General features: G+C 37.8%; 1 protein-coding gene across 3 annotated transcripts in view; it reads left to right on the top strand.

Annotated features, from left to right (window-relative positions):
• BAZ1A (bromodomain adjacent to zinc finger domain 1A) overlaps positions 1 to 22,027 on the top strand; it is a 113,315-nt gene that overhangs the window by 20,196 nt on the left and 71,092 nt on the right. For all 3 annotated transcript variants that reach the window (XM_066342000.1, XM_066341999.1, XM_066341998.1), the window contains 2 exons: positions 17,770 to 17,913; positions 21,467 to 21,568. In XM_066342000.1, coding sequence (XP_066198097.1) covers positions 17,770 to 17,913; positions 21,467 to 21,568 — 246 coding nt within the window. The remainder of the gene's footprint in view (positions 1 to 17,769; positions 17,914 to 21,466; positions 21,569 to 22,027) is intronic.

Below are 22,027 nucleotides of genomic sequence, written 5' to 3'. Positions count from 1 at the left end.
GTTGTTGCTATAGTCTAGAGGACTCAAATGCTTGCATGATAAACTGATCTTCTCTTGTCCATCCTGCAACTGGAGAATTAGATCAGGGAAAGGAGGTAGAAATTGCACAACAAATAAACATTTTGAATTGTTGAGTTATTCATTCTAAAGATAGGACTATAGTTTGAGAGAATCTGAAAAATTGAGTCAAAATATGTGTATTTAGTAAATTTTTTAAAATTAAAGTGAGCTTTGGACAACTTGTTTTCAGACATTTTACAAGCATAGTCAAGATATTTGGAGAGCTGAAAGAGTTCATTGAGATTTAAAGCAACAGGTGTGAGAAGGTACTCCTAAAAGTCGGTATTCTGGCAGCGGCAAGAAGGGACACCAGATAGCAAAGCAGGAGATGGAATAAACATTAACAACAAAGTATACTGGCCTGGCTCAGTATATACTTGAGTAGCATTAGAAGACATTGCAGAATTGAAACTATGCTTTCAATTTACAGCTTTCATTTTAATTTTCATGATATTGATAGGTGACCCAAATTTTTCAAAAAGGTTATATACTCCTTGGTATTTACCTATAGGAGTTGGAAACTTAAGTATACACAAAACCTGAATACAAATGTTTATAGCAGCTTTATTAATAACTGTCAAAACAGAAGCTACCAAGATGTCCTTTAGTAAGTAAATGGATAAGTAAACTGTGGTATATCTAGACAATGGATTTATTCCATGTTCAAAAGAAATGAGTTATCGCCTGACAGGCAGTGGCATAGTGGACAAAGCGTCAGACTGGGGTGTGGAAGACCGAGGTTCGAAACCCTGATGTTGCCGGCTTGAGTGCAGGCTCATTCGGCTTGAGCATGGGCTCACCCAGCTTGAGCTTAGGGTTGCTGGCTTGAAGGCCAAGGTCGCTGGCTTGAGCCCAAAGTTGCTGGCTTGAGCAAGGGGTCACTTACTCTGCTGTAGCCCCCTGTTACAATGGCTAAAGCAGTCGGTGAACAACTAAAGTGCTACAGCAAAGAATTGATGATTCTCATCTCTTTCCCTGTCTGTCTCTATCTGTCCCTCTCTCTGACTCTCTGTCTCTGTCAAAAAAAGAAAGAAAGAAAGAAAGAAAATGAAAAAGAAAAATCTATCAAACCATGAAAAGACATGGAAGAATCTTAAATGTATATTATTAAGTAAAGAAGCCAAACCGAAATGGGTGTGTGTGTGTGTATGTGTGTGTGTGTGTATGTATGTGTGTGTGTATATATATATATATATATATATATATATATATATATATATATATATATGTTATGATTTCAGCTATGACATTCTAGAAAAGGCAAAACTATGGAAATAGTAAAAAGATCAGTGGCTGCCGTGGTTGGGGTTTGGTAGAGGTGAATTGGTGGAGCACAGAAGATGTTTAGCGCAGTGAAAATACTCTGTATGGTACTATAATGATGGATACATGTCATTATACATTTGTCCGAATCCATAGAATACAACACCAAGAGTGAACTGTAATGTAAATGATGGACTTTGGGTAAGGATAATGTATTCATGTGGGTTCATCAGTTGTAATAAATGTTCCACCCTGGTGGAGGATGTTGATAGTTGGAGAGGCTGTGCCTGTGTGGGGCTGGGAGTATATGGGAAATCTCTATATCTTCCTTTCAATTTTGCTATAAACCTAGAACTGCTCTATAAAACAAAGTCTTTACATTTAAAAAAGCATTATATGCTCTGCTTGTTAAAACAAGTTTATAATTTTTAAAATATCTGCTTTTTAGATTCATATGTAATCAGAAAAGTACAAAAGATGAAAGTCTAGAGTGCATTTCTCAAGTCCTCTCTTCAGAGATAAATGTCAAAAAATTAGTACATAGTTCTCTTTTTTCTATACTACACTAAATTAAAAAAAAACCACAGAAAACCATTTTTTCACTTAGTAATGGTTTGGATGTCTCCCTGTATCACAACATTTAGATGTGTACCATTTCTAATTGGTTTTGCATGAACTGATAAACTGTTGGATCCTAAAAAGCTTACTTGTAATATTGCTTTTTTCTGAGATTGGAGGAAGTTATTCCTTTTGCTATCCTGTGTGAATAGTCTCTTTGAAAAGAATAAATTTTATTTTCTCCCAAATAATCTTTAATTTTGACTGACAAACCTTTTCCCCATGTAGGTTAAATCAGTAAAATAGTGGAATTGGATTTACACCAAAGAGTTTCATTTGTAGCTAGGTTTCCCCAAATTTTATTCCCAATACCATTGAGATTTATAATTTATAAAAATATTACCTAGTCAAGAAGGTTGAGAGACCACTGTTCAAAATTGTTTTTAGAAGTGCTTTGTGAAATAAAGATTATAGATACTTTTTATTATTTTTTATTTTATTTATTTATTTATTTATTTATTTTTTACAGAGACAGAGAGAGGGATAAATAGGGACAGACAGAAAGGAATGGAGAGAGATGAGAAGCATCAATCATTAGTTTTTCATTGCAACACCTTAGTAGTTCATTGATTGCTCTCTCATATGTGCCTTGACTGTGGGGCTACAGCAGACCGAAAAACCCCTTGCTGGAGCCAGCATCCTTGGGTCCAAGCTAGTGAGCTTGTTGCTCAAGCCAGATGAGCCCGCGCTCAAGCTGGCGACCTCAGGGTCTCGAACCTGGATCCTCCGCATCCCAGTCCAACGCTCTATTCACTGCGCCACCGCCTGGTCAGGCTATTTATTTATTTTTAACAGAGGCAGAGAGAGAGAGACAGAGAAAGAGACAGATAGGAACAGACAGACAGGAAGGGAGAGAGATGAGAAGCATCAATTCTTCATTGTGGCACCTTAGTTGTTCAGTGATTGCTTTCTCATATATGCCTTGACCCAGAGAGGGGGGGCCTGCTCCAGCAGAGCAAGTGACCCGTTGCTCAAGCCAGCGACCCTGCGCTCAAGCTGGTGAACCTGTGCTCAAGCCAGATGAGCCTGCCCTCAAGCTAGTGACCTCAGTTTCGAATTTGGGTTTTCTGCGTCCCAGTCCAACATGCTATCTACTGCTCTACCACCTGGTCAGGCAAGATTATAGACACTTTTTAAATCTCACAAACTGATATTGATCTTGGCATCAAATAGTGACCAGTCAACTAGAGCTCTTAACAGTTGAACTATTGAAGTATATTCCCTGTGGTTGTGTTGCATTGGCAGAATGCTTTAAGCACTTTGGTCTAATGAAGCAAGAGAAATTTAACATAAAAACCTATCATACAGAGAGTAGGCACTTAATATATACTAGAATTGGAAATGAGAAAATGGATTTTTTATCTTTGGCTCTTTTTTATATATTACTAGCCTAAATGGTATTAGTGAATCATAATCAATTAAAATGCATAAATATTTAGGATAAAGAGAAATAATAAATATATTGAGAAGATAGTAGGAACAAAAGATATAAATGAAGAAAAATAGTTATTTTGACTTAAACGTACATGCTTGGATGTCGATGACTGGATCCAGGTGGGATTAATCAAAGAGAAATTTTTAGAAAAGAGTTATTTGACTAGAAATGTAAAGGCAGAGAAAAATATAAATTAGCACAAAAGAAGCCTTCCTATTTAGGTGCAAAGATAGTATAGAATTTTTATCAACACACATCACTTCTTGGCCTTTTGGCTATGATCAACTGTAGAATTTTTTTATTTATTTATTCATTTTAGAGAGGAGAGACAGAGAGGAGAGAGAGACAGAGAGAGAAAAGGGGGGAGGAGCTGGCAGCATCAACTCCCACATGTGCCTTGACCAGGCAAGCCCAGGGTTTCGAACCGGCGACCTTAGCATTTCCAGGTCAACGCTTTATCCACTGTGCCACCACAGGTCAGGCTACTGTAGAATTTTTATCAACATAAATTTATTATATATTTTTTTGAGAAAGGCTTTTCATTGGCCAGCTTAACTCTACTGACCTTTTAAGGTCCAAATTCCTGGTTCTCAGCCATGGAAGGTACTAAGAATCATCCCCAAATTGTTGTTTTTAATTTTTAGTGCCTCATGACCCTGATATGGCAATGATAAAGTTTTTATTAGAAACAGGCCAACACTTTATCTTCTGCGCCACCACAGGCCAGACATTTTATTAGAAACAAAAAAATAGGAGGCAAAAGAGAAAGAACTCATATAAACAAAATCTAAAATGAAAGAGGAGAAATCACCACGGGCACCATAGATATACAAAGAATTATTGTAGAATACTATGAAAAACTTTATGCCACTAAATTCAACAACCTAGAAGAAATGGATAAATTCCTAGAACAATACAACCTTCCCAGACTGAGTCAGGAAGAAGCAGAAAGCCTAAACAGACCTATTAGTAGAGAAGAAATAGAAAAAACCATTAAAAACCTCCCCAAAAATAAAAGTCCAGGCCCTGACGGCTATACCAGCGAATTTTATCAAACATTCAAAGAAGACTTGGTTCCTATTCTACTGAAAGTCTTCCAAAAAATTGAAGAAGAAGCAATACTTACAAACACATTTTATGAGGCCAACATAACCCTCATACCAAAACCAGGCAAAGATGGCACAAAAAAAGAAAACTACAGACCAATATCTCTAATGAATACAGATGCTAAAATACTAAACAAAATACTAGCAAATCGAATACAACAACATATTAAAAAAATAATACAGCATGATCAAGTGGGATTCATCCCTGAATCTCAAGGATGGTTCAACATACGTAAAATGGTTAACGTAATACACCATATCAACAAAACAAAGAACAAAAACCACATGATCTTATCAATAGACGCAGAAAAGGTTTTTGATAAAATACAACACAATTTTATGTTTAAGACTCTCAACAAAATGAGTATAGAAGGAAAATATCTCAACATGATAAAGGCCATATATGATAAACCATCAGCTATCATCATATTAAATGGCACAAAACTGAAGGCTTTCCCCCTTAAATCAGGAACAAGACAGGGTTGTCCACTCTCTCCACTCTTATTTAATGTGGTACTAGAGGTTCTAGCCAGAGCAATCAGACAAGACAAAGAAATAAAAGGCATCCATATCGGAAAAGAAGAAGTAAAGGTATCACTTTTTGCAGATGATATGATCCTATACATCGAAAACCCCAAAGAATCCACAAAAAGACTACTAGAAACAATAAGCCAATACAGTAAGGTTGCAGGATACAAAATTAACATACAGAAGTCAATAGCCTTTCTATATGCCAAGAATTAAACATTTGAGAACGAACTCAAAAGAATAATCCCCTTCACGATTGCAACAAAAAAAATAAAATACTTAGGAATAAACATAACAAAGAATGTAAAGGACTTATATAATGAAAACTATAAACCATTGTTAAGGGAAATCGAAAAAGATATAATGAGATGGAAGAATATTCCTTGTTCTTGTTCTTAGGAAGAATAAATATAATCAAGATGGCCATATTACCTAAAGCAATATACAAATTTAATGCAATTCCCATCAAAATTCCAATGACATTTTTTAAAGCAATAGAGCAAAAAAATCATCAGATTTATATGGAACTATAAAAAACCCCAAATAGCCAAAGCAATCCTAAAGAAAAAGAATGAAGCTGGAGGCATTACAACACCTGACTTCAAATTATAGGTCCACGACAATCAAAACAGCATGGTATTGGCAGAAAAATAGACACTCAGACCAATGGAACAGAATAGAAAGTCCAGAAATAAAACCACATATATATAGTCAAATAATTTTTGATAAAGGGGCCAACAACACAAAATGGAGAAAAGAAAGCCTCTTCAATAAATGGTGCTGGGAAAACTGGAAAGCCACATGCAAAAGAATGAAACTGGACTACAGTTTGTCCCCCTGTACTAAAATTAACTCAAATTGGATCAAAGATCTAAACATAAGACCTGAAACAATTAAGTACATAGAAGAAGACATAGGTACTAAACTCATGGACCTGGGTTTTAAAGAGCATTTTATGAATTTGACTCCAAAGGCAAGAGAAGTGAAGGCAAAAATTAATGAATGGGACTACATCAGACTAAGAAGTTTTTGCTCAACAAGAGAAACTGATAACAAAATAAACAGACAGCCAACTAAATGGGAAATGATATTTTCAAACAACAGCTCAGATAAGGGCCTAATATCCAAAATATACAAAGAACTCATAAAACTCAACAACAAACAAATAAAACAATCCAATAAAAAAACGGGAAGAGGACAATGAATAGACACTTCTCCCAGGAAGAAATACAAATGGCCAACAGATATATGAAAAGATGCTCATTTTCTTTAGTTATTAGAGAAATGCAAATCAAAACTGCAATGAGATACCACCTCACTCCTGTTAGATTAGCTATTATTAACAAGACAGGTAATAGCAAATGTTGGAGAGGCTGTGGAGAAAAAGGAACCCTAATCCACTGTTGGTGGGAATGTAAAGTAGTACAACCATTATGGAAGAAAGTGTGGTGGTTCTTCAAAAAACTGAAAATAGAACTACCTTATGACCCAGCAATCCCTCTACTGGGTATATACCCCCAAAACTCAGAAACATTGATCCGTAAAGACACATGCAGCCCCATGTTCATTGCAGCATTGTTCACAGTGGCCAGGACATGGACACAACCAAAAAGCCTGTCAATAGATGACTGGATAAAGAAGATGTGGCACATATACACTATGGAATACTACTCAGCCATAAGAAATGATGACATCGGATCATTTACAGCAAAATGGTGGGATCTTGATAACATTATACGAAGTGAAATAAGTAAATCAGAAAAAACCAGGAACTGCATTATTCCATACATAGGTGGGACATAAAAGTGAAACTAAGAGACATTGATAAGAGTGTGGTGGTTACAGGGGGAGGAGGGAGAGGGAAAGAGAAAGGGGAGGGGGAGGGGCACAAAGAAAACTAGATAGAAGATGACAGAGGACAATCTGACTTTGGGTGATGGGTATGCAACATAATTGAAAGACAAGATGACCTGGACTTGTTATCTTTGAATATATGTATCCTGATTTATTGATGTCGCCCCATTAAAAAAATAAAATTGCCCTGGACGGTTGGCTCAGTGGTAGAGCGTCGGCCTGGCGTGCAGAAGTCCCAGGTTCGATTCCCGGCCAGGGCACACAGGAGAAGCGCCCATCTGCTTCTCCACCCCTCCCCCTCTCCTTCCTCTCTGTCTCTCTCTTCCCCTCCCGCAGCCGAGGCTCCATTGGAGCAAAGATGGCCCAGGCACTGGGGATGGCTCCTTGGCCTCTGCCCCAGGCGCTAGAGTGGCTCTGGTCGCGACAGAGCTATGCCCCAGAGGGGCAGAGCATCGCCTCCTGGTGGGCAGAGCGTCGCCCCCTGGTGGGCGTGCCGGGTGGATCCCGGTAGGGCGCATGTGGGGGTCTGTCTGACTGTCTCTCCCCGTTTCCAGCTTCAGAAACATACAAAAAAAAATAATAGGAGGCTATTTGAGACAGCTGGGAGTTTTAGTTTTATCTTCTTTTGGGAATTCTAAGTTAGAGTGGAACCATCTTTAGATAGATATTGTGTTGTATGTACCAGAGACCTATACTTACAGACTAATTGACTCCTTGATTGTCATTGCAAGTTTAACAGTTATAATTTGGAATCCTTATTTACTATTTATTATTATAAATAAGGATTATAATAATATAAATTGGGAGATCATCCTGGGACACCTTTCTTGTGCCCTACAAATCTTGATTTGTTAATTGTATATGTAATCATTTCTTGGCAAATTCTTATTTTTATGCACTGTATTTTGATGTGTAGAAGTCATCTAACAGGTTGTAAGAGAACACCAGTATATTGAACTTCTTTAATGAAAAGTAGGGATTTTAAGATGAATTTTTATAATGTTTATAGTTGAGATGGAAACAAACTGAAGAATGGAACTCTTTTTCCAATAATTTTTGCATTACACAGAGCTCTCTGGTTATCCTTCTGATTAGAGGACCAATCTATACTTCAGTGATCTCCAACAAGTGAACCTATTTCAGTTTGCCAGTCTCATGTACTAATATTTACAGAATTTCCCCCAATAATACTACTGTTTTTGAAAACTTGTAGTTCTTTATCACAGCCAGGACTTTGATATTATACTATCATGATACACATTTCATCATAAGTATTCCTTATGCTGCTCCTTTACAGCCACAGCCACAAATCATAGGTTGTTAAATTTATTTTCTTTCTTTTGATTTTCAGTTTCTTGAAACAAATATGACTTGAAGTCTGTATTGTCAATAAAATAACTTTCAAGTTGAATAAAGCTTATTCAATTTTTATTGGCTGAACTGAAGAAGACTGTACTGATTCAAAATAAGCTTAACATAGGAAAATATTCAAAAAGTGATTAGTGTTTAATAAAAATAGCCTGTAGAACTAATGAATTGCATATTGTTTTTTCTTATTAGCCAGAATTTGACTTAGTGCACATAATAGAAAAATTTTAGTGGCATAAACAAAATAGAAATTTCTCTCTCATGTAAAATTAAGTACAGAGTTGTAGTGTAGGACTGCATATGTGGGTCTTCAAAATCATCAGAAACCCAGGCTTTTTCTTGTTTTCTGCTCTATCATCCCAAGGCTGTGACTGTTCTTATCTTTGTTCAGGATAGCAGGAAGAAGCAAGAAGCCCACTCCTCTTCCTTTATCCATCTTTCACATTGAGGCCTATTTAAGTGTTCTAAATTAGTACTATGGTGCTGAAAACAAAAGGTTACTTGATGCTTAATCTTCATGCATTGGTCTTGCCTCCTCACAAGGTTATCATAGCTTCTTACATGTTGGCATCAGTATATCAGGCCAACATAAAGCTGAGCCCACATTTTGCTTGCATAGTAATCTGAATACACTAGTTGGAATTTTAAAGTATTTTGTTAAAGCTTTAATTAATTTGATTGATACTTCAACCAAACTAACTCATGTAGCTTTAAGATAATTTTGAATATTAAATAGTTTAAACAGCATGCTGATAATACCTAGGTGTTTGAAAATTAGAAATATGAAGAATTTAATCCATATGTCATATCTATTGATAGTATGTTCTTTCCCAAGATTTTTATTTGTACTATGTATCTTTTAATAAGTAGATTTACTCTTTAGTAAGAATCTAATAATTTTTGTTATCTTGTGATATTTAAGGCTTATAATAAGTGAAATGCCAATTGTAGAAAAATTATAAGACTTGGTTCTCTGGTCCATAAAGAGTCTTTATTTTATTTTTTTAATTTTTTTTAAGTGAGAGGAAGGGAGATAGTGAGACAGACTCCCACATGTTCCCACTGGAATCCACCTGGCAACCCCCATCTGGGGCTGATGCTCTGTTCATCTGGGGCTGATGGCCATAACTGAGCTATTTCAGTGCCTGAAGTGGAGGCTGCAGGAAGCTATCCTCAGGGCCTGGGGCCAACATGCTAGAATCAATAGAGGAGGGGAAGAGAGAGAGTGAGAAGAGATAAGGGGGAGAAGGAGGGGAGGAGAAGCTGATGGTCACTTCTCCTGTGTGCCTGACCAGGGATTGAACCCAGCACTTCCACATGCCAGGTTAGCACTCTACCACCGAGCCAACCAGCCAGGGCCCATAAAGAATCTTGAAACATTTCAAAATGAAATCTTTGAGCTACTCTGATCAGTTTGTCTAAAAAGTGAGGCGTTACAAGCTAAAGCTTTCTGACTTCCTCTTCCCTATTCAAAAGTAATCAACAAAATTCACAGTCTGGGGTGAAGTAGCAGACTTATTGACTAGTCTAGTTTCCTCTACTTAAAATGAGGTAGCACATAACCTCCTTTGGTTTGAGTTTTTTAAACTCTAAAATTCAAATTAAGCAGGTTTACTCTATTTCTACCTATAAAACCAAAGTAATCATCTAAGCACAGCATTTTAAAATAAACATTCAAGAAAATAAAATGTTCTGAGGCAACGCAGGTGGACAGTGTGCCATAGATGCCACATACTCCATAGTTAGAGACTGAACAGAGAGGGAGTCCTTCTGCAAGTATGTCTCCCAGGCTTCTAGTCTTCTTTCCTTTCGCTGTTACCTGTTTATCTTCAACCTTAATAATGCCTTGTAAAAATTCTGCATATATTTCAATTCTCGAATGTTTTATAATTTCCTGTTGCTTTAATGATTTTGTATATTGAGATAAAATTGAACTATGACTATTAAGATAAATGATTGTTAAAACAGAAACAGCTTTTTAGGGAAGAGGTATATATCATTCCAGAATATTCTCATAAAGGGCTATTTTCTTATTTTGCTTGTCACTGTTACAGATTTGTAGCTAACTTCCACTCTGTCTTTGTTCTGTGCTTGCTGCTGTTCCACAGATTTGATTTTACTCTAAAATGTGTTTAAGTAATTAGCACTTTAGGAGCTTCTCGATTGCCTAGACTTAAAGCTCTGAAACACCCTTGGGTCAGTATAGCGTTGTTGCTCTTCCTTCAGTCCAGTAATGGAGTGGAAGAATGGAAAGTACATGGGCTTCAGAGGCAAACAGTTAACGTTTTGGCTGTGCCATTACTGGTTGTGTGACCATGAGCAAATGATATAACTTCCCTCACCCTTGATTTCATCTTCTGAAAAATGTGTAACTTGCAGAGTTGATACGAGGAGAGAAATATGTATTATTTACAAACTTATCGTCACACAGGAACTCTAATAATGGTTAGCCTCCATTCTATACTCAAATAATGGAGCATACCTTCAATTTAGAGTTTCTGTACTCTCAAAGACCTACTAGCTAGGTCTTTTTTCTTTATTTTATTTTATTTTTTATGGAGACACAGAGAGAGAGAGAGAGTCAGAGAGAGGGATAGGTAGGGACAGACAGACAAGAACGGAGAGAGATGAGAAGCATCCTTCTTCATTGTGGCACCTTAGTTGTGCATTGATTGCTTTCTCATATGTACCTTGACCATGGGGCTACAGCAGACCGAGTGACACCTTGCTCAAGCCAGTGACCTTGGGCTCAAGCTGCTGAGCCTTGGTCAAACCAGATGAGCCCGCGCTCAAGCTGGCCACCTAGGCGTCTTGAACCTGGATCCTCCACCTCCCAATCCAACGCTCTATCCACTGCACCACCGCCCAGTCAGGCTAGCTAGGTCTTATTTTATGATTCTCTTGTAACCTCTAATCTTTGGACTCCCTAGAACAGCGGTTCTCAACCTGTGGGTCGCGACCACTGCCCTAGAACCAAGAAATTACAGCAAGTGGATTTGAAAAACATAGTCTAAGTCTCTTTGGACATCTATTCAAAGATGTTGATATCTCATGTAGTTAACTGAAGTTCAGCTAAACACCTGTGAGAGGCCTAGCCCTGATTAGATTAACAGAAATGACAGCTATGGTTTGGGTGTGGTACAAAGTTAACAGTAGCAGTGATAATAACTAGTATAATTTATATATAAGAACATTTACTACATTCTAGGCAATGCCCTTTATGCTATATGGGCTTCTTTATTCCTCTGACAGGAAATTGCATTTCTATCTGTTAATTTTCTGTTGGTTTTAAATAAGTTAGTTCTTAAGTTATTATAGATCTGTGGGTATCACTGATGTGGACATCCCTTCAGTGGACTGTCAAACAATTTTTGATACCACATCAACCATACCAGCACCGGAGTAGACCCATTTACTTTGTTTTTCCTTTGTGACAGCCATCACCACTTAGGGGACTCACTTGGGCCCAATCTCTTTTTCTAACTTGAAGAACCTTGTCAAAGTTTCATTGAAAAACTTTCTTCAGCATTGGCCAGTTGCTCAGTGGTAAAGCGTCGACCCGGCATGTAGAAGTCCAGGGTTCAGTTCCCACTCAGGGCATTGAATTCCCAGGGGAAGCAACCATATGCATCTCTGCCCTCCCCCTCTCCCTTCTTTCTTTCTTTCTCTCTCTCTCTCTCTTTCTCTCTCTCTCTCTTCCCCTCCCACAGCAGTTACTTAATTGTTTCCAGCATGTTTGTCTAGGGTACTGGGAGTGGCTCCATGGAGCCTCCTCCTCAGGCACCAGAAATAGTTCAGTTGCAACATCAGCCCCAGATGGGGCGGCGCATCAGCCCCCGATGGGGTCTCCCCATGGGTCCCATTTGGGGTGCATGCAGGAGTCTATCTCCCGTACTTCTCACTTAAGTTTAAAAAAAGAAGAAGAAAAGCTTTCTTCTTCACCTCCTGGAACCCTGAGCAATATAAACCCTAAGTGTGATACCCAGGTACTTCAAAAGTAGGTCCATTTGATTCCTTGCATATTTTTGTGCAGTTCTTGTCACTAAATTACAGAACCTTTTTATCATTAGACTACATAATTACCTAATAAGTTTTGGTATGATTTCCTGTAGTTGTTCCTCTTTAGAAACACTGGTTTAGTTCTGCCAGCTTGTACTGAAAGTCAACCTTCAGTTCTTTTGACACCATTTCCGTTTGCTATCAATATAGGCTTGTTAACTGAGCTTTCTTAAACTTCATTTTAGAACAAAAAATGTTTTTGTTTTTCTAAATTGTGGGAAAATAAACAACGTAAAATTTACCATTGTAACTATTTTTCAGTGTACAATTCAGTGACATTAAGTACGTTCACAGTGTTGTATGAACATCACTACTATTTCTAGAACTTTTTCATCATCCCAAACAGAAACTCTGTACCCATTAAGCAATAACACCCCACTTCTCCTTCATTCAGCATGTGGTAACCTTTATTCTACTTTCTGTCTCTATGAATTTGCCTAGTATAGATATTTCAGGTAAGTGGATTCATACTATATTTGTTCTTGTGTGTTGGCTTGTTTCACTGAGCATGTTTTCAGGGTTCATCCATGTTGTAATATCTGTTAGCCGTTTATTGCTGAATAATATTCCATGGTATGTGTGTATACTGCATTTTGTTTATCTATATATCTGTTGATAGACACTTGAGTTGTTCACCCTTAGCTATTGTGAATAATGTTGTTATGAACATTGATATACAAGTATCTGTTGAGTTCCTGTTTTTAGTTCTTTTAGGTATAGAAACCAGATCATGATAATTCTATGTATAATCTTTTTAGGGACCGCCATATTGTTTTCCATAGTATTGCACCATTTTACATCCCAATGAGCAGCACACGAGGCTTCTTACAGTTTCTCTACTTCCGTGCCAACATTCATCATTTTTATTTTTTTTTATTTTTTAAAATTTATTTTTATTTTTATTTTTCTAAAGTTGGAAATGGGGAGGCAGTCAGACAGACTCCCGCATGCGCCCAACCAGGATCCACCCTGACCGGGATCCACCCAGCGTGCCCACCAGGGGATGATGCTCTGCCCATCTGGGGCATCGTTCTATTGCAACCAGAGCCATTCTAGCGCCTGAGGCAGAGGCCATAGAGCCATCCTCAGCGCCCGGGTCTACTTTGCTCCAATGGAGTCTTGGCTGCGGGAGGGGAAGAGAGAGACAGAGAGGAAGGAGAGGGGGAGGGGTGGAGAAGCAGATAGGCGCTTCTCCTGTGTGCCCTGGCCGGGAATCAAACCTGGGACTCCTGCACGCCAGGCCAACGCTCTACCTGAGCCAACCGGCCAGGGCTCATTTTTCTTTTTTTAAAAAATAATAGCCACATTAGCGGGTGTGAAGTGGTATCTCATTGCAGTTTTGATTTTGCATTCCCCTATGACTAAAAACCCTGAACATCTTTTCATGTATTTATTGTCATTTGTATTTTTTTTTTTGAGAGTAGGGGAAATACAGAGACAGACTCCCCCATGTGCCCCTACTGGGATCCACCCAGCAACCTCCATTTGGGGCCGATGTTCTGCCCATCTGGGACCATGCTGACAATTGAGCTATTTTTACCACCTGAGGTGGAGGCTTGTTAAGCCATCCTCAGCTCCAGGCCATTGTGCTCGAATCAGTTGAGTCATGGCTTCAGGAGGGGAAGAGAGAGAGAGAAAAAAGGAGGAGGGGGAGAAGTAGATGGTCACCTCTCCTATGAACCCTGACCAGGAATTGAACCCAGGACTTCCACATGCCAGGTTGATACCCTACCACTGAGCCAACCAGCCAGCGCCTGCATCTTATTATTTTTTTTTTTTAAGATTTTATTCATCGACTTTACAGAGAGAGGAAGGGAGAGTGAGAAGTATCAACTCATAGTTGCTTCACTTTAGTTGTTCATTGCTTGCTTGTCATATGTGCCTTGACTGGGCAAACCCAGAGTTCCGAACCAGTAACCTCAGCATTCCAGGTCAATACTCTATCCACTGCACCACCACAGGCCAGGCATTGTTTGTATCTTTTTAGGAGAAATGTCGGTTCAGGTTTCTCCCCAGGTTTTGTTTGTTTGTTGTTTTGGTTTTTTGTTTTTGTTTTGTTTTGTTAAAAAAAAATTTTTTTTGTATTTTTCTGAAGTTGGAAATGGGGAGGCAGTCAGACAGACTCCCGCATGCGCCTGACCAGGATCCACCCGGCACGCCCACCAGGGGGCGACGCTCTGCTCATCTGGGGCATTGCTCTGTTGCAACTAGAGCCATTTTAGCGCCTGAGGCAGAGGCCATGGAGCCATCCTCAGCGACCGGGCCAACTTTGCTCCAATGGAGCCTTGGCTGCGGGAGGGGAAGAGAGAGACAGAAAGGAAGGAGAGGGGGAGGGGTGGAGAAGCAGATGGGTGCTTCTCCTGTGTGCCCTGGCTGGGAATCGAACCTGGGACTCCTGCACACCAGGCCGATGCTCTACCACTGAGCCAACTGGCCAGGGCTGTTTTGTTTTTTTAATGTAAGAAGAGGGGAGATAGACAGAATCCCGCATGTGCCCTGACCAGGATCTACCTGGCAACTCCATTTGGGGCTGATGTTCAAATAAACCGAGCTATTCTCAGCACCAACCATTCGGTTACTGGCTATGGGAGGGGAAGAGAGAGAATAGGGAGAGGGAGGTGGCGAGAAGCAGATGGTCACTTCTCTTGTGTGCCCTGACTGGGGATTGAACCCACAAAGTCCATATACCAGGCCCACACTCTATCCACTGAGCCAACTGGCCAGGGCCTTGCCCATTTTTGAATTGGATTGTTTGTTTTTGGTTGATTTATAAGAGTTCTTTACATGTCTGATTCGTGAATCAGGGTAATTCTGGTCTTACAGAATGAATTAAGAAGAGTTCTTTTCTATATTTTGGAAGATTTTAAGAAGAATTGGTATTGATTCTTTAAATACTTGGTAGATTTCACCAGTGAAACCATATGGTCCTGGGCTTTTTTTGTTGTTGGGAGGTTTTATATTACTGATTTGATCTACTTGCTAGTTACAGATCTCTTTAGATTACTGTTTCTTCATGAGTCAATTTTGATAGTTTGTATGTTTCTAAGAATTTGTCCATTTCACCTAGTTTTCCAATTTATCAGCATATAATTAATTGTCTATAGTATTTTCTTATAATCATTTTTTATATCTGTAAATTCACTAATAAAGGCCACATTTTCAATCTTGATGTTAGTAATTTGAGTGCTCTCTTTTTTCTGAATTCTTTTTTAAGAGCAAATTGTAAAGGAGCCATATATGATACTTTTAATTTAACCTGTGTAAGTTTCAGAGTGAGGGGAAATGAGTGAAGGAAGAAGATATTTTGTGTGCTTTGAATTCATTCACATAATCTTTCTTCTTTTTGGGTATAGTGGAGAGTTTCTAGCAGGAAACCCATGGTTCTGATTTTCTCAGTGTCTGGCAACAATGTTAAATTTTGTAGGGAATACCAAAGGTATCCTCCTAAAGAAGAATATAAGCATATCTAAAATGTACACTAATGAAGATAAGTGCTATTATCTTATTAAAACCCACCAGTTTCCCAAAATGAACCAACTCTAATTATGTTGTTTGTTTTTCTGGAATTGTATGATTCTGATATTTTGGCTGTAACAAAAATTCATTTGGGAAAACAAAAAACATGCAAAACGGTAAATTATCAATTTATTGAATCAAAGGAAAGATTAGCCAGCCAAACCCGAGATGGCAAAGTGCACCTAAGCCTGAGGCAGAACAGGAATAAGACCGAGTAGAGGCACCTGTGCCATCTCACCTCCCTTTTCCTTGCAGCTTTATCTTCTCTCTCTGCACAAGGCCCACTCCATGTGGCAGGAAACATGCTGCCAGTAGTACCAGAATTTTATGTTTTATAGATTCTATGTTGGGAGAGGAACTGATTTTTACTTCCTAGATTCCAGATTTTAAAATCTTAGAAAAGATGTACTGACTCAGCAAAAGGTGCCGACCCAGGATCAACTAACTCTGGCCAGGGTCTCGTGGGAATATGACAGCTCTGTTGGTAGCTCTGTGGGAGAAGGTGGGAGGTATGGGAAGAATGAAATTCCCAAGAGAATGTGGCTGGTGAATGGACAGGCTGTCTTATGAAGGTCCACGATATATCAAAGCTTGTTTATAGCATGGAATGTCCAAATGAATGACAGCAAATTTTCTATTCTTGAGCTACATTTTCTCTAGAGAATAGGGATTTATCCATTGGTAGTATATATGTGCTTCAGATATTCTTAGTTAATAAAACCTGCACCTGGATTGCCTAAGAGTTACAAATGTGCCATAGCTATAATTCCAGTAATGCACACATTCTCTTGCTCCCTTCCCTTCCTCCCTATTACATCCTGCTTTTACTTGTGACTGCATTTAACAACTGGAGATATATTCCACATACCATAAAATTGACCCATTGAAAATGTACAGTTGGCTGACCTGAGGTGGTGCAGTGGATAAAGCGTCGATCTGGAACACTGAGGTCACTGGTTCAAAACCCTGGGTTTGCCCCGTCAAGGCACATAATGAGAGTTGATGCTTCCTGCTCCCCCCCCCTCAAAATGAATAATTAAAAAGTGGTTTTTAATATAATCATAGAGTTACATACAACCATCGTTAAAAACCAATTTTAGAACGTTTTCTATATCCCAAAGAGAAAGCTCATGCCCATTAGCAAGCACTGCCCTTTGCTCTCATCTCTTACCTCTCCCCCCAGTCCTCCAAGTTCCTGGAAACCACTCATCTACTTTCTGTCTGTGTATTTGCCTGCTCTGGTTTTTCATGTAAATGGAATCATATACTATGTGGCGTTTACGCCTGGGTTCTTTCACTTACCATAATGCTCTCAAGATTTATCCATACTGCATGCTATCTGTACTTTGTGTCCTTTTTTTTTTTTGCTGAATAATATTGCATTGTGTGGATATAGCACATTTTAATTATTTCAGTTTAAAATTGGCACAGTAAAATGGGATTGAGGAATATTTCAATTGTGGTGAATGAGTCTGAAGCCGCAACACATAAAACCTAAATAGAGTAGGCAGAGGTGAAGGAAGCCAATATTGGGGTAATAGGAAACTTTCCAGAGATTAGAAATCACAACAAAAGTTACAGTGAGCATGAAAAGGTTATGGTCAGGAAAATTTCATAACTAAAATATTGGAGGCTTTGAAAAACTGTATGTCCTAACCTGTAAAATGAGATATTCTGCCAGAATTTGATTTTCTAAATAGTAACTTTAGTTAAGAATATAATTGCCAGGAATCTTGATAAATTGTGGCCTTTAAATTAGTTTTGTGTTATTTTAAATTATAGCCCATCTTTGTTTTAAATTGAATGTTACAGATTTTCTTTTTTATAAAATTGGTTACATCAGTCAGCCATAGTTTTATAAAACAAAATAGCTTTTCATTTCCCAATAATTAAATTGTTTTGAAATGTTTGATTATGAAATATCAAGTGATTTACATTTTTAAATGTATCATTTTCTTTCAGATTACAGTGTAGGATTTTGGAAGTCCTTCCTCCATCCCATCAAAATGGTTTTGCTAATGGACATGTCAGCAGTATAGATGAAGAAACTATTATTATCAGTGATAGTGATGATTCAGAAACACAAAACAGTTCTTTTCAAAATGGGTAAGTGATTATTAATTTTTAAAATGAGTATCAGATTGACTAATGATATTCCATTGGAATATTTTTTCTTTGATCCCTCCTTTCTTCCTTTCCAGTCATACTGGGGCATACTACATACTGTGGTATATATTCAGCTAAACAATTTATTTAGTTCCACAACACATGTTGGCATTTGTAAAACTGAAACTTACCTAGTTACCTAGTTAACTCCAGTTAGCAGCCCAAGAGTCATTGCAGATCATCTCATTCATTTATACATTCCACTTGTTTACTTGGGAAAAATTCATTCTGTACTTTATGGTACATATGGTAAAGAAATTATGTAACTTTCTGACATTCAGTCAGATGACAGCCTGAGTCAGCTGAGTGCTCTTGGAGAAAAATCACACATACATCTATACATGCTCACAAATATTAGGGGACATTTTATTGCTTCATAGGAAGTATAGATTAGCACTCCCTCCCTGCAGGTAAATTTAAATCTCATCTCAGTCCTCAACTGATTAAGAATCTGTTTACATGTTTTATCTTGGCTCCCTCCTTTCTTTTCCACAATAACATATTCTTCACTGTTCCATTTTGTTCCCTCTCTACCTTTTTGGAATCTCAGACTTAGAAATGCTTTCTCGCCTGACCAGTGATGGTACGGTGGCTAGAGCTTTGACCTAGGATGCTGAGGTCCCAGGTTCAAAACCCTGAGGTCACTGACTTGAGTGTGGGCTCGTCTGGCTTGAATATAGGTTAATCAGTATGATCCCATGGTCGCTGGCTTGAGCCCAAGGTCACTGACCTGAGCAAGAGGTCACTGGCTCGTCTAGAGCCCCCCAGTCAAGGCACATAAGAGAAAGCAATCAATGAACAACTGAAGTACCACAACTATGAGCTGATGTTTCTCCTCTCTCTCTCTCTGTCTCTTTCTCTCTCTCTCTCTCCAAAAGAAAAAAACTTTCTCCAACTGCTGTATCTTTTATTTTCTTCCCTATTTTCAGTGAATAGTACCATACTCAAATAAGAAACCTGAGGCTATTCTTAAATTCTTCCTTTAACTCCTTTGCTCCTGAAATACTAGTAACTATTAAGTTCTGTCCCTCAGAATGCTGTAATTCAAGTTCTCATTTTGTCTGACTGGAACTCTTATATCTATGGTGGCAGGCATTTGAACATTTACTATATCCTGGCACTGTGCTAAGTGCTCTATTTGCATGATTGTCAGTGCTAGGAGAGTATTGTTATTTTTACTTAGCAAGAACCTGAGGTTAATTGGCTTTGCAGGAGATCATCTAGCATATTGCCAGACAGAAAAAATGATTTTTGGGTGAAACATAATATGGTCCGGTATAATAAGTCTTTTGATACATCTCATTTTTTTTCTTGAGTTGTTACTATTAAGCAAAAAAGAAATTAATAGGTCACTTATAATTTGGCATGCAAAATTAGTATGTATTGTGGTAATTAATGTATGTCCTTTAGTAACTCTGAGAGTAGTTTATGTGGTTTTTTGGACTAGAGCAGATTGTAAACCTTAGAGTTTTATATATATATATATATATATATATATATATATATATATATATACACATATATATTAGATTAGTTTTAAAAGGTTAAATATAGATTTTGTATGTGAAAGGTATTTTTAAATTGATATTTAAATATGGTAAATTGAAATATGTTTTATGGTTCTGGCCAGTTGGCTCAGTGGTAGAGCGTTGGCCTAGCGTGTAGAGGTCCCAGGTTCAATTTCTGGTCAGGGCACACAGGAGAAGCAACCATCTATCTGCTCATGGTTTGAATGGTTCAAGCAAGTTGACCCCGGGCTCTGAGGATGGCGTTATGGCCTCGCCATAGGCACTAAAATGGCTCAGTAGCGGAGCAACAGAGCAGCAGCCCCAGATGGTCAGAACATCAGTCCCAGACAGGGGTTGCTGGGTGGATCCCAGTCAGGGCACATGTGGTAGTCTGTCTCTCTGCCTCCCTGACTCTCAATTTAAAAAACAAAAAACAAAAAAAAACAGAAGAAGAAAAATGAAAAAAGAAATATGTTTTATATGTAGCATTTAGAGGAGTACTTCTTTTGGTAAGTCCCATTATAACAAGCTCATCACAAAGTTTAATTAAATTTGGCCAGAAAAGTGAGTAAGCTGCTCTATTACTTTATCCATAGATATTTTTTAACCTTTTATGATTCTGAAAGAATCTGAATTTTAACTATACATCAGCATCATAAAATGCCTCATTGTTTATAGATTGCTACTGTTGTATCCTGAGATACCAGGAAGGGTGAAACAGTCATCTTTGGAACTTTACTTTGTTGAGTTATTTCTATTAATACCCTAACTTAAATGATTTACTTCTAGGTTGTTACCTGCCAACAAGACATATCTGAATTTTATTATGTTTTAGTAGGTGGGTTGAAGGGAAGGGAAGGAAACAGTTCTTTACTGGGCATTTTCCATGAGTTAAACTGTGTAGCAGCACCCACACATGCTGTCTTACTTATTCCTCAGACCCATTCTTTGAAGGTAGATGGTCATATTCTTACATTGCTGAGGAGAAATAGAAGGTCAGAGTTAGAAAATTTGCCTAGTATCAGTAGTTCATAATATTTACAAGATAAACTAAAGCAGCATATTTGGAATTAAGCTTAGGTACCCAGAGAGACCACCAGCACTTTGTAGGAGAAAGGGTGAGGCAGAGGCAAAGAGAGAGAGAGAGAGAGAGAACAAGTATAACATAATCACTTGCTATTTTAACCATTTTAAGTGTGTAATATAGTGGTATTAATAACATTCACAGTATTGTACAACTATCACCACTATTTTCAAAACTTTTTCATCACCGTAAGCAGAAACTCTATACCCATTTAGTAATAATCCCTCATTTTCTTTTCCCCCTGCCCCCTAGTAACCTCTAATCTGGTTTCTGTCTCTATGAATTTACCTATTCTACATATTTAATGTAAGTGGAATTATATAATATTTGATTTTTTGTGTCTGGCTTATTCCACTTAGTATAATATTTTAAGATGCATCTATATTGTAGCATGTTGAAATTTATAACAGAATGAATGAATGAATGAATGAATGCACTTTCAAAGGGAAGAAAAAATAAGAAGTTGGTGGGAATGGGGGTTTTAAATGTGTAACTTCTTTGCCAATTCTTAAAACAGGGTAAAGTACATTATCTCCACATTTGCTCTTGGATTATAAAGCTATGAAGAAGAAAGTTTAAAAGCAATAATATAAGAGCTTTTGTTTGTTTACAGATTTAACCTAACCTAGTAATTCTGTGCTTATTCATCTCTAGTTATTCTCTTCACCCAAGGAAAATATATCAGATGAGTAATTAGAGTACCTAACAAACATAAAATAGTCCTTTGTACTATTTTGGCTAATAGAATGGTGATGGATATCAGTAACATCAAATCTTAGTTAAAATAAAAATACATTAGATTCTGTTATCATGTGTTCTAAGAAACTAGACTTTCATTTAAAATCTCACATTTCCAAAAGAATTATGAACTGATTTGTATCTTTTCTTTGCTCTTTTTTAGGAAGAAGAGAGATGCAATTGATCCCTTATTGTTCAAGTACAAGGTGCAACCCACTAAAAAAGAATTGTGTGAGTGTGCTATTGTTAAAGCCACACAAATCAGGTAAAATTCAGTATCTTCTCTATGTTGGTTTTAAAATAGTATAATTATGTTAGGTTAAGAAGATTTGATGAATGTTGCAAGTCGTTGGTTCCTTTTTTAAAATAAATGTACATTGGCCCTGGCCAGGTCATTCAGTAAAGCACTGAGGTCATAGGAGAAGCAATCAGTGAGTGCACAACTAAATGGAATAACTAAGTGCTACATGAGTGGATGCTTCTGTCTCTCTTTCCCTTTCTCTCTCTGAATCAATGGGGAATTTTTTTTAATTTTTAAATAAATAAATGTACATTTATATGCTCATAGTCTGATAAAGTAAATCTTAATTGACACCATGAACCCTTTCTTTAGATTAGTAACTAGTCCCAAACAGTCTTTACATCTAAGAAATTATGAAGGATCACCCTGGCCAGATAGTTCATTTGGTTAGAGTTTTGTCCTAAAGCACAGAGGTTGCCAGTT

Source organism: Saccopteryx leptura, chromosome 6 (genome assembly GCF_036850995.1).
Source record: "Saccopteryx leptura isolate mSacLep1 chromosome 6, mSacLep1_pri_phased_curated, whole genome shotgun sequence".
In the NCBI taxonomy this organism is placed as follows: domain Eukaryota; kingdom Metazoa; phylum Chordata; class Mammalia; order Chiroptera; family Emballonuridae; genus Saccopteryx; species Saccopteryx leptura.
The sequence above is the reverse complement of the archived record's forward strand: the minus strand, read 5'-3'. Positions and strand labels throughout refer to the sequence as shown.